At 38.4% G+C, this 12,656-nt stretch overlaps 1 protein-coding gene across 4 annotated transcripts in view; it reads left to right on the forward strand.

The window, feature by feature from the left end:
- Positions 1-12,656, forward strand: part of LOC129815594 (solute carrier family 41 member 1-like) — a 58,143-nt gene that overhangs the window by 22,625 nt on the left and 22,862 nt on the right. For all 4 annotated transcript variants that reach the window (XM_055869549.1, XM_055869548.1, XM_055869552.1 and 1 more), the window contains exon 3: positions 1,290-1,397. In XM_055869549.1, coding sequence (XP_055725524.1) covers positions 1,290-1,397 — 108 coding nt within the window. The remainder of the gene's footprint in view (positions 1-1,289; positions 1,398-12,656) is intronic.

A 12,656-nucleotide genomic window follows, 5' to 3' on the forward strand; every position in this document is an offset into this window, starting at 1 on the left:
TCCCCTACAGCCTTCTCAGTATTGATTTAGCTGTGGGCTGAGAGATGAGCTGCAAGTGCTGGGGCCAGGTGGGACTGACTCTGAAGGCAAGCGCTTTCTCAGTTGATGGATTAATGTCCCCAGCCTTATACTCCAGCTCCAATCCCCAGCTTTATACATCAGCCCCAACCCCAAGCTTGAACCACTTCCCCAACCTTGTAGTGAGTCTAACCCAGTCATTCCTTAGCCGTGTACCCCAAAATCATCCTCATCCTTATGCACTAGCCCAGTCTATCCTCTGTTCCACTTTGCTGCTCCTGCCACTGCACTGGGCTAATGGAGAAACATCAGAGAGGCACTTTACCACAGTCATCAGTTCAGGGACTCATAGAGACCAGTAATCAGCCAGTAATCAGCTCCAGGACCACAGAGTCATCAACTGTAAATTTCCATTTGATTCTACAGCAACTCAGCTGCGTGAGCGTGAGCATTTGTAATTTATTCATTTTCTCTGATGTCTCCCATCTCAGGCCCTACAGCATATCTAAATTACCCTTTAGATTTAGCTGGCCTTGCTCCTGGCTGACTTAGTCTGGGGCAAAGTCGTTCACTGTGGAGAGGTAACAGAGGCATTTAAATACTCTCTTTCTCTTTGCCAATCTGCCTGCTAGCTCTCTGCCTCCGCACAAGAGCTAGCAGGCAGATGGATGGTTACAGTAAAAACAATGTGGGCTGCAAGTACTGTATGAAAGGTGATATCAATAAAATAAATCTTGTTACAGTATTTTATTATAGTGTTGTTGAAGAAAGGGAGAATGGCGAGAAAGGGCAGGGGAAGAGAGAGAGGAGAGGGATAGATAAGGAGTGGGTGGATGTTTAGAGAAGAGAGGGAGAGAGAAGTGACAGAAAGAGGGTGGTGAATGGTTACAGTGTAAGGTCAAAATGACCTTGCTCCTCTCCAGAGTGAATATGATTATGATTCCAACACGATCTGAACAGATAGCAAGTCACTGAGAAAAGGCAGAGATCAGGTTTCAGACTGAATCAAGTTGAAACTCAATGTCAAAAAGACATTGTCGACCTCAGAAATGCCCAATGTGATATGCTGTTGGGTTGAGAACGTAATACGATTTTGTATCATAATAACTCAGTGATAACTGTATCACGATAACTGTTTTATCATGATAATTGAATTGAAGGTTATTTTTGTTTGAATGTAAATATTAAGAGAATTCAGGAACCTGATGTGTAGTTGACAGCGTGTTGTATTGTTTTGTTGTGTAACTGTGTGTTGTGTTCTTGCTTTGCAGCACTGGACGGTGTTTACAGAGGTGACGGAGGTCTTCATCCTGGTCCCAGCGCTGCTGGGGTTAAAGGGCAACCTGGAGATGACACTGGCTTCCAGACTGTCCACAGCGGTGAGTGTGTGTGTGTTGTGCGTGTGTAGGTGCTTGTGTGGACATGTGTGGACATGTATGCTTGTGTGTGTGTGGGGTGTGTGCGTATTCAGTCATTTCTCAACATCAGGAGGAACAGAGTGGAACTCTAGAAACCATAATGTTATTGTAATATTCCAGTCAGATAAATCAGTATGACTAATATCAACATGATCGTGTATAGTGTATAAGAGATCATACAAAATATTTTGCTGTGACTCTTATGTGGATTATGTTAAAAATATTTGTTGGTCTGATGTGATTAATGAGGAGCATCCAGACACTGCACTTGATGAATTTATGAAATTGCTTCTTCCAATTATTGATTAACATGCACCTGTTAAGAAACTGTCTGTTAGAACTCTTAAGGCTCCATGGATTGATACAGTGCAAAAGCAGTGCAAGTTTGAAGTTAGTGTGGAAAAGGTGGATTTTTTTGTTTGTTGTTAACGATCAATAATGACAAACGTCCTGGCATTGACAACTTAGATGGAAAGCTACGGAGGATGGTAGCTGATTCTATAGCCAGCTGACTACTGATTTCAGTGCAGCCTTTGATATTATTGTTGTTGTGGAAAACGTAAGTGTATGGCTTTTCAGCCATATCTTGGATTCAGAGCTATCTATCTAATATAACTTAAAGGGTTTTCTTTAATGGAAGCGTCTCTAATGTCAAACATGTAAAGTGTGGTGTACCGCAGGGCAGCTCTCTAGGCCCTCTACTCTTTTTCTATTTTTACCAATGACCTGCCACTGGCATTAAACAAAGCATGTGTGTCCATATATGCTGATGATTCAACCATATACGCATCAGCAACCACAGCTAATGAAGTCACTGAAACCCTTAACAAAGAGTTGCAGTCTGTTTTGGAATGGGTGGCCAGTAATAAACTGGCCCTGAACATCTCTAAAACGAAGAGCATTGTATTTGGTACAAATCATTCCTTAAGTGCTAGACCTCTGTTATTATAGCTTCATGTTCGTTTTGTTAGTTTTTTTTAAGTGTTCTTTGTTTTATTAAAGAAGAATGTATTCACATCACGCTGCGCCTTGGTCTCCTCTCTTTGACGGCCGTGACACTTTGGCATAGTTATCATGGAAACATTCAGCATAAACTTGATGAAACCAGATGAGAGCGAGTTTAATTTGATGTTTCCAAAAGTAAAGTAAGTAATTAAAGTAGCCTTTGGCTAGTGCGAGCTGAAACCTCTCATACGAGCAGGAACCTATCTCCTGTTTCTGTAGCGTGAGGCAGCTTAATGTACAAGTACACACCCTGCATGGTACAGATGTTGGATCTTATCTTGATCACTTTTTGTCGCAGAGAATTTTCCTGATGCATCAGGAAATTCAACTGACCCTCGTGAGTGGCTAAAAATGAGCAGTTCTCTTTCTGTCCATGCAGGGGGCAGTTGAGTAATTGGGATCAGGGCTTGCTATTAAAATAATGTTCTCTCTGACTCGCTCAAATGCTAGGCCTTGATCCTATTACTGCAAACATTAAAATGTACAAAAATCTATCTGAAATGCAACCATACACATCAACAACCGTCATTTTATATAGCTTAATAACACAAGATAGATATTTGTCTCCACTAGGCTACTACATACAAGTGTCTAGTGCAGGGGTATTCAACTCTTACCCTACGAAGTCCGGAGCCTGCTGGTTGTCTATTTTACCTGATAATTGCACACACCTGGAGTCAACCATTATTGGGGTGACCAATAATGGTTGCAATTGAGATCAGCTGTGCGGGTGAATTTAGTGCGTATTGACTGTTTAACGAGACATCAGTTATTATGCTGCTGCCTATCAGGCAGAATTTGTAGGCAGGACGTCAAAATTGCCATGACCCAATCCCATGTATCCTGCGCCAGGTATTTGGTATTTTATTAGGAGCCCCATTAGCTTTTGCAAAAGCAGCAGCTACTCTTCCTGGGGTCCACAAAACATGAAACATGACTTAATAAATAACATTAATAGACAAGAACAGCTCAAGGACAGAACAACTTCAATAATTGTATTTATTTATTTATTTGCTGTTCATTTGAGCAATATGAGATGGAATGGAGTTCCTTGCAATAATGGCTCTATATAATACTGTATGCTTTCTTGAATTTGTTCTGGATTTGGGGACTGTGAAAATACCTCCAGATATGGTGGCATGTCTGATGGGGTAAGTGTGTGTGTCAGAGCTGTGTGTAAGTTTACTATGCAAACTATTTGGGATTTATCAACATGTTAATGTTTCTTATAAAAAGAAGAAGTGATGCAGTCAGTCTCTCCTCAACTCTTAGCCAAGAGAGACTGGCTGCATAGTATTTATATCAGCCCTCTGGTTACAATGACGAGGAAGACGTGCCGCTCTGTTCAAACTTGCAGTAACTTTTCTTTCATAATTTTTTTTTTTAATGCAAGAATACGATGGCTCACTGGTCGTTGTTTGCATTTCCTGCCTAAGTTTGCCCACTTTGCCAATTAAGTAATCATTCAAATAATTGGCAATATCAAATGGTTTTGTGATGAATACGCCATCTGATTCGATAAAATATGGACTTGAATTTGTCTTTCTGCCCATAATTTCATTTAAACTACTCAAGTTTTTTATATCATTGATCTTGGCTTCATAATACAGTTTCTTCTTTTTTGTTGTTGAGTTTAGTCACATCATTTCTCAATTTGCAGTAAGTCGTGCAGCCGGACTTATTAGTCAAACCTTTGCCCCATCTCTTTCAACCATCCCATTTTTAAATTCCTCATCAATCCATGGAGCCTTAACAGTTCTAACAGTCAGTTTCTTAACAGGTGCATGTTTATCAATAATTGGAAGAAGCAATTTCATAAATTCATCAAGTGCAGTGTCTGGATGCTCCTTATTATTCACATCAGACCAACAAATATTTTTAACTTCACCCACATAAGAGTCACAGCAAAATATTTGTATGATCTCTTCTACACTATTTTAGACCCAGCTTTTGAAACTTTGGCCTTCCTGGATATAGCCACAATATTGTGATCACCACATCCAATGGGTACGGATACAGCTTTAGAACAAAGTTCTACAGTATTAGTAAAAATGTGATCGATACATGTGGATAATCTTGTCTCTGTAATGTTTGTAAACACCCTGGTAGGTTGATTTAAAAAACTGAACCAGATTACAGGCACTGGTTACAGTGAGATGCTTCCTCTTCAGTGGACACCTTGATGAAAACCAGTCAATATTCAGGTCCCCAAGAAACTAGACCTCTCTGTTTACATCACATACACTATCAAGCATTTCACACATATTATTTTGATACTGACTGTTAGCACTTGGTGGCCTATAGCAACACCCCCAAAAGAAAATTGTTTAGATGTGCCAAGTGAACCTGCAACCACAACACTTCATAACACTTGACATAAGATCTTCTCTTAGTATTACAGGGATATGGCTCTGAATATATATATATATATTAAGCAACACCTCCCCCATAAGCGTTTCTGTCTCTTCTATAGATGTTATATCCTTGTATTGCTACTGCTGTATCATCAAATGAATTATCTAAGTGAGTCTCAGAAATGGCTATTATATGAATGTTATCTGATGTTAGCAAGTAGATTTTTGGGGAGGTCTCTAGAAAGACCAAACGTTTAGAGCCGCATACACGTCATCAGAGTGCGTAACAAAACATTGTACTGTCTACACTCGGTTTGTTGTTTATATATATTTTTTTAATCATTAAATCGATTTTAATCAGAACTAAAGTTTTGTTGCTAAGGATTGCTAAGGATTCTTTACAGCAAGTTTGTGTTCCATTTTTTTGTGTGGATTCCGCGAGTGCTAGCTGGCTGTATGACAGACACCTGTCGTCGTCGTGGGAAAGACTCATTGTTATCTTTTCATAAAGCAACTGGTTGTTGTAAAGAGCCAACCTGGATACTAAGGAGATCCTGAGGGAAATCGACGAGTACCAACAGCTTTACGCTATGGAGGAACAACATACTCGATCATGGAAAGATCCAACTACCTCACAAAATAACTTTAACCTGGGAAAAAAAAGAAAAACAGATTAATCTACAGACACAGACGATTTACTTACCGTTGAAGTAGAAGCTAGTGCTCTGGCTGGAATCCATACAACACTGGAAAAGTTGTGTGAGGAGGTAGCATGGCTGAGGGGGAGTTTGGAGTTTAGCCAAAGTGAAATTCTCACTCCAAGGAGAACACAAGACACTCACAGCCAAGGTAAAAATCCACGATTCCAACATGGATTGTCTACTCAGGGAAAACAGGGTGATGAAGGAATCGCTACTAGACATACAAAGTTGTAGCATGCATGAAAATCCCCCAAAATTCTGTGATTCCTGAGGACGCATCCAATAATCCAGAGGGCGCGATCAGAGAATTCGTGCAATCCACCTTGAAACTTCCTATAGAGACTGTAAACAAGGTGGCTTTCCACCGAGTACACAGACTGAGCTCAGAGCGACAAGACCAAGAGTCCCCGACCGATCATCGCAAAATGTGAACACCACCAACAAAAGGAGCTGATCAAAAGCAGGGGAAGGGAGCTTTAAGGGACCAACTTCGGTCTCAATTACCAATTTCCAAGGGAGATAAACAATGGTCGTAAGAGACTGTATCTGGTACAAATGAAACAAAGGGAGAAGGGTAAGCGTGCCTTTCTCATTGTGGACAAACTCTTTATAGATGGACAGCTATTCCGAGACAGCTCCATAACACCATGGCTGTACTACATTCTACAGGGACTTCAGGTTACGAAAAAAAGAAAGTATGGGAACTGTAAAAATATCTGAACACTATGAAGTGGATATAAACACACACGTACTCAATTTCATGCTTGCTTACACATACGGACTTATACATACACACACCTGATCTCGCTCTCTTATCTCACTCTCTCTTTCTCTCTCTTCTCTTCTCTCCCTCTCTCTCTCTATTGTCGAGAACTGTTTTATAATTTAATGTCTTTATTGTTTGTCTATCTTATGTATTTGTCTACAAGTTTATATATGTTTACAACAAGCAAGGGGAAGATATCAGAATAGGGGCATTGGGGAATATTAACATATTGTACGGAATACATTTGTACTGTAGTGAAGCCGTCTCTAGAGTAATGCAAGGTCTCTTTCATGATCATGTGAAACGTCAATTGCTATGGAAACTATGACGTTGATACGATATGGATTACAATTATCATCATGAATATTAAGGCTATACGCACTACATGTTACACACATAGACACGCAACCATGCAAATTGGCGGAGTTATTATTTATTTGGACATCACACATTATAGTCTTACTCTTATACAGACATCATACACACTCTCACTAAATCACATCCAATATCATACACATCAACCTACTCAGATTTACTATACACATAATATCTTGTCTCAATTTTCTAACATCTGGCATTGGCTCACAGGCAAACATGCAAGGGAATAAAACAAATATTGGTAGAACCTATTTCTCGAATTCTAAATATCAGACATTTGAAAGCTCTAATTTTGACCGTCATAATATCTCTGATGGCAGTAACTTTACAAGCACTAATTATGGTCAATTTAGACTGAGAATAGTATCTAGTCATGGTAACGGGTGAAATAAGTATAGCCAGTTATAATTGTAACGGTTTAGCAGATTATAAAAAAAGATCATCAGTCTTTACATGGCTAAAAGAAAAGGAATATAACATATACTGTTTACAGGAAACTCACTCTACATCCTTAGATGAAGTTGCGTGGGAAAACGAATGGGGTGGTGAAATCATTTTCTGTCATGGACAAAGGAACTCAAAAGGTGTGATGATATTAATTCATACAAATTTTGATCTGAATGTGCAAATAGTCAGGAATGATTCGCACGGAAGGTGGATCCTTTTGAATATGAAAGTTGATGAAAAATAGATTTTGCTCGTTAATCTATATGGTCCAAATCAGAATGATAATTACTTCTTCGAAAACATTTAAACCAATTTATTAAACTTACAGGCAACAAATTATCAAATCATTATGGTAGGAGACTATAACACAGTGTTAAGTACCTCAATGGACCGTAAAGGTAATCACTCTACAAACTATCATCACCGTGCCCTTAAGGAAATCACTAACATTATGGACACATTAGAAATAGTGGATATTTGGAGACTAAAAAACCCCGACCTAGTGAGATATACATGGAGGAGACTTAATCAAGCTAGTCGTCTTGACTACTTTCTTGTCTCTTTCTCTCTTGCGTCAAAGGTTAAAAAAAGTTTGAATAGGAGACAGAATGCGTTCAGATCATCATCAAATTGTCATTCACATAACTCTTATAGATTTTCCACGTGGACGGGGATATTGGAAATAGTTTACTGGAGGACAACTTATTTTTAACTATGACAAAATAATTTATAACTGCATTTTTCCAGTATAAATAGGTTCAGCAAATCCCCTTATTGTTTGGGATACCTTTAAATGTACCTTTAGAGGTCATTCAACTCAATATTCATCAATAATATAAAAGCAGTTTCTGGCTAAAGAGACTAGACTAACAAGGGAAATCCATGAACTAATAGTACAGGTAGATAGCAATAAAAACGATACTACAGCGATACAAAATAAGTTAGAGGAAAAACAAAACAAATTGAGGAACTTTTTCAATAACGATCTAATGTAATTTATTACAAAAATAAAGAAAACTGGATGGAATATGGAGAAAAATGCACAAAAGTCTTCCTGAATCTCCAGTACAGGAATGCTAACAAAAATAATTTCCAGAAACTCGTTACTGAAGACAGACTCATCTATGATTCTCCGAATTATATTTTAAAAGAGGAAGTTAATTATTTTAGGCAGACATTCTCTTTTCCGTCTCGTCCTCTCCCACTGAATGAAGATTACGGTAAGGAATTCTTTCCAAATAATATAAAAAATGGAAAATTAACAAAGTACAGAAAGATCTGTGTGAAGGCCAAATTACAGATGAATAACTTTGAGGCTATTAAATCCTTTCAGTCTGGAAAAACCCCAGGGCTTGATGACATACCGGTAGAGCCTTTTTTGATATACTAAAAGCTCCATTGTTAGATTGTTTTAACCTGTTAGGGGGGCAGCCCGACACCGGTACACTTATGACAACATCCAGCTCAATTGCAGGGCGCGAAATTCAAAATAATTTTTTTTTCATATTTAACTTTCACACATTAACAAGTCCAATACAGCATTTGAAAGATAAACATCTTGTTAATCCAGCCAACGTGTCCGATTTTTAAAATGTTTTACAGCAAAAACACCACGTATATTTATGTTAGTTCACCACCAAATACAAAAGAGGACAGACATTTTTCACAGCACAGGTAGCATGCACAAGGCCAACCTAACTAACCAAGATCCAACCAAACAAACCTAGAAACAACTTCCTCAGATGACAGTCCTATAACATGTTACACAATAAATCTATATTTTGTTCGAAAAATGTGCATATTTGAGCTATAAATCAGTTTTACATTGATGCTACCATCATAGCTACAGTCAGAAATAGCACGGGAGTAGCCAGAGTAAATACAGACACCAACGTCAACTACCTAATTACTCATCATAAAACATTTCAGAAAAATATATGGTGTATAGCAAAATGAAAGACAAAGATCTTGTGAATACAGACAATATTTCCGATTTTTTAAGTGTTTTACAGCGAAAACACAATATATCGTTATATTAGCTTACTGCAATGGCTAACACACAACAGCATTGATTCCAAGTAATCGATAGCGATAGCACAGCTCGACAGATATATGAAATAGCATCCCAAATTGGGTCCTTATCTTTGTTGATCTTCCATCAGAATGTTGTAAAGGGGTCCATTGTCCAGAACGGTCTTTGTTTGGATCCAGAACGAACTATTTCCCTCTTGAATTAGCAAGCACACTGGCCGTGCGGCGCTAACCTCTCCTTCTTGAAAAAATTCTTACAACGCATCACGTCTAAAGTCCCGAATAAATTTCAATAATATAATTTAACTATATTGAAAAAACATACTTTAGGATGATATTGTGACATGTATCAAGTAAAATCGAAGCCGGAGATCATATTCACCTATAACGACGGTTTTCCAGGAGGCAATTCCAGGTTCAACTTCGCGCCTGCGAAACAAAAAATAATGGCGGACCTCTCACTCCAAGATGATGTATTCAATCCCTGAACAAGATATTCAAGTCATTTCTGCTTTCACTTCCGCATGACACCCAAGGGAAGGCGTATGATGTGTTTCTATGGTCCCAAGTGACATGCCCTTTTATAGACAAGCTCTTGAAAAAAGACCTCGCATTTGGAAATCTCACTTCCGGGTAGGAAATGGGCTGCAGAAAGAGTTCTGGTTCACTTAGAGAAATAATTCAAACGGTTTAAGAAACTAGAGAGTGTTTTCTATCCAATAGAAATGATAATATGCATATTGTACGAGCAAGAATTGAGTAGGAGGCCGTTTGAAATGGCCACCTCTTTCCAGGTTACTCAGTGCTGCCCCTTGCAGCCATAAGAAGTGAACTACTATAGAAATGTTAGTCTGTCAGGTACTCCGCAGGAAGGTCTGATTTCTCTATTATTAAAACAAGACCCAGATGGCAAATATAAAGACCCAGTGTATCTAAAAAACTGGAGGCCCCTTACACTTCAATGTTGTGATGCAAGAATACTAGCGAAGTGCATAGCACTCAGAATTAAAAGGGTTTTACGAGGTATTGTTCATCCTGATCAGACAGGTTTTTTACATGGACAATACATTGGAGATAATATAAGACAACTACTAGAAATAATAGAACATCATGAAACGTCTAAGAAGCCAGGCCTGGTATTTATTGTGGATTTTGAAAAGGCATTTGATAAAGTAAGACTGGATTTTATTTATAAATGCCTGGATTTTTTCAATTTCAGTTATTCTCTTATAAAATGTGTAAAAATAATGTATAGCAACCCCAGGTGTAATATAGTAAATAATGGCTAATTCTCAGAAAGTGTTGAATTGAAAAGAGGAGTTAAACAAGGGTGTCTGCTGTCACCTTATCTATTTGTTATGGCCACCAAAATGCTAGCTATTAAAATCAGATCCAATAACAAAAATAGAGGATTAGAAATCCAAGGCTTAAAAACAAAAGTGACCATGTACAGTTGAAGTCGGAAGTTTACATACACCTTTGCCAAATACATTTAAACTCGGTTTTTCACAATTCCTAGCATTTAATCCTAGTAAAAAAATCCCAGTTTTAGGTCAGTTAGGATCAATACTTTATTTTAAGAATGTGAAATGTCAGAATAATAGTGGAGTGAATGATTTATTTCAGCTTGTATTTCCTTCATCACATTCGCAGTGGGTCAGAAGTTTGTATGCACTCAATTAGTACTTGGTAGCAGTGCTTGGGTCAAACGTTTTGGGTAGCCTTCCACAATCTTCCCACAAATAGTTGGGTGATTTTTTGCCCATTCCTCCTGACAGAGCTGGTGTAACTGAGTCAGGTTTATAGGCCTCCTTGCTCGCACATGCTTTTTCAGTTCTGCCCACAAATTTTCCATGGGATTGAGGTCAGGGCCTTGTGAAGGCCACTCCAATACCTTGACTTTTTTGTCCTTAAGCCATTTTGCCACAACTTTGGAAGTATGCTTGGGGTCATTGTCCATTTGGAAGACCATTTGCGACCAAGCTTTAACTTCCTGACTGATGTCTTGAGATGTTGCTTCAATATATCCACATCATTTTCCTCCCTCATGATGCCATCTATTTTGTGAAGAGCACCAGTACCTCCTGCAGCAAAGCACCCCCACAACATGATGCTGCCACCCCTGTGCTTCATGTTTGGGATGGTGTTCTTCGGCTTGCAAGCATCCCCCTTTTTCCTCCAAACAATACGATGGTCATTATGACCCAACAGTTCTATATTTGTTTCATCAGACCAGAGGACATTTCTCCAAAACGTACGATCTTTGTCCCCATGTGCAGTTGCAAACCGTAGTCTGGCTTAGCCTATCAGAAGCTTCTAAAGCCATGGCATCATTTTCTGTAATTTTCCAAGCTGTTTAAAGGCTCAGTCAACTTAGTGTATGTAAACTTCTGACCCACTGGAATTGTGAAACGAGTTTTAATGACTCCAACCTAAGTATATGTAAACTTCCAACTTCAACTGTATGACGATGACTCAAGTTCTATATTAAGTCCTCAAGCTAGATCCCTGCAATGTCTCATTGAATATCTAGATACCTTTTCTGTACTCTCTGGACTAAAACCTAATTATGAGTGTTCAATATTATGTATTAGATCTTTAAAAAATACAACTTTTACATTACCCTGCAGTTTACCTATAAAATGGGCTGATGGTGAAGTAGACATACTTGGTATTCATATCACAAAATATATAAATAAGCTCTCCACAAGGAATTTCAATAGAAAACGTGTAAAAGTAGACAAGATCCTGCAACCATGGAGAGGTAAATACCTGTCTATTTATGGGTTAACTCCTTAGTCATATCTCAGTTTGCTTACTTACTGTCACGCCCTGACCGTAGATTGCTTTGTATGTTTCTATTTTTAGTTTGGTCAGGGTGTGATGTGGGTGGGTATTCTATGTCTGGGTATTCTATGTTGTAGGTCTAGGTTTTCTGTTTCTGTGTGTTTGGCCTGGTGTGGTTCCCAATTAGAGGCAGCTGTCTATCGTTGTCTCTGATTGGGAGCCATATTTAGGTAGCCTGTTTTCCCACTTTTGTTTGTGGGTGGTTGTTTCTTGTTTTGTGTTTTGTTTCACCTTTCAGGACTGTTCGTTTGTCGTTTTTGTTGTTTGTTTGTTCGTATTTTATTTAAAAAAATATGACCACTTACCACGCTGCACCTTGGTCCTCCTCTCCTTCCACCAACGAAAGCCGTTACACTTACTTATAGTGCTGCCTACTCCTGATGAGATGTTTTTCAAATCTTATGAGCAAAAATATTTTATCTTGGATGCTGAACCAGACAAAATAAAACGTGCCTATCTATATAATAAATATGAGTTGGGTGGATTGAGATTATTAAATATAAAAGCACTAAACCTCTCTCTAAAAGCTTCACTTATTCAAAAGTTTTACATGAACCCTAAATGGTTCTCAAGTAGATTACTAAGAAAAGCTCATCCATTGTTTAAAATTGGCCTTTTTACCTTTGTGCAGATTGCCATGTCTCATTTTTGATTAATTGAAAATTATACTTTTTTCAAAGTATCTCTCTTT

Source organism: Salvelinus fontinalis, chromosome 18, assembly GCF_029448725.1.
Source record: "Salvelinus fontinalis isolate EN_2023a chromosome 18, ASM2944872v1, whole genome shotgun sequence".
NCBI classification, from domain to species: Eukaryota; Metazoa; Chordata; class Actinopteri; order Salmoniformes; family Salmonidae; genus Salvelinus; species Salvelinus fontinalis.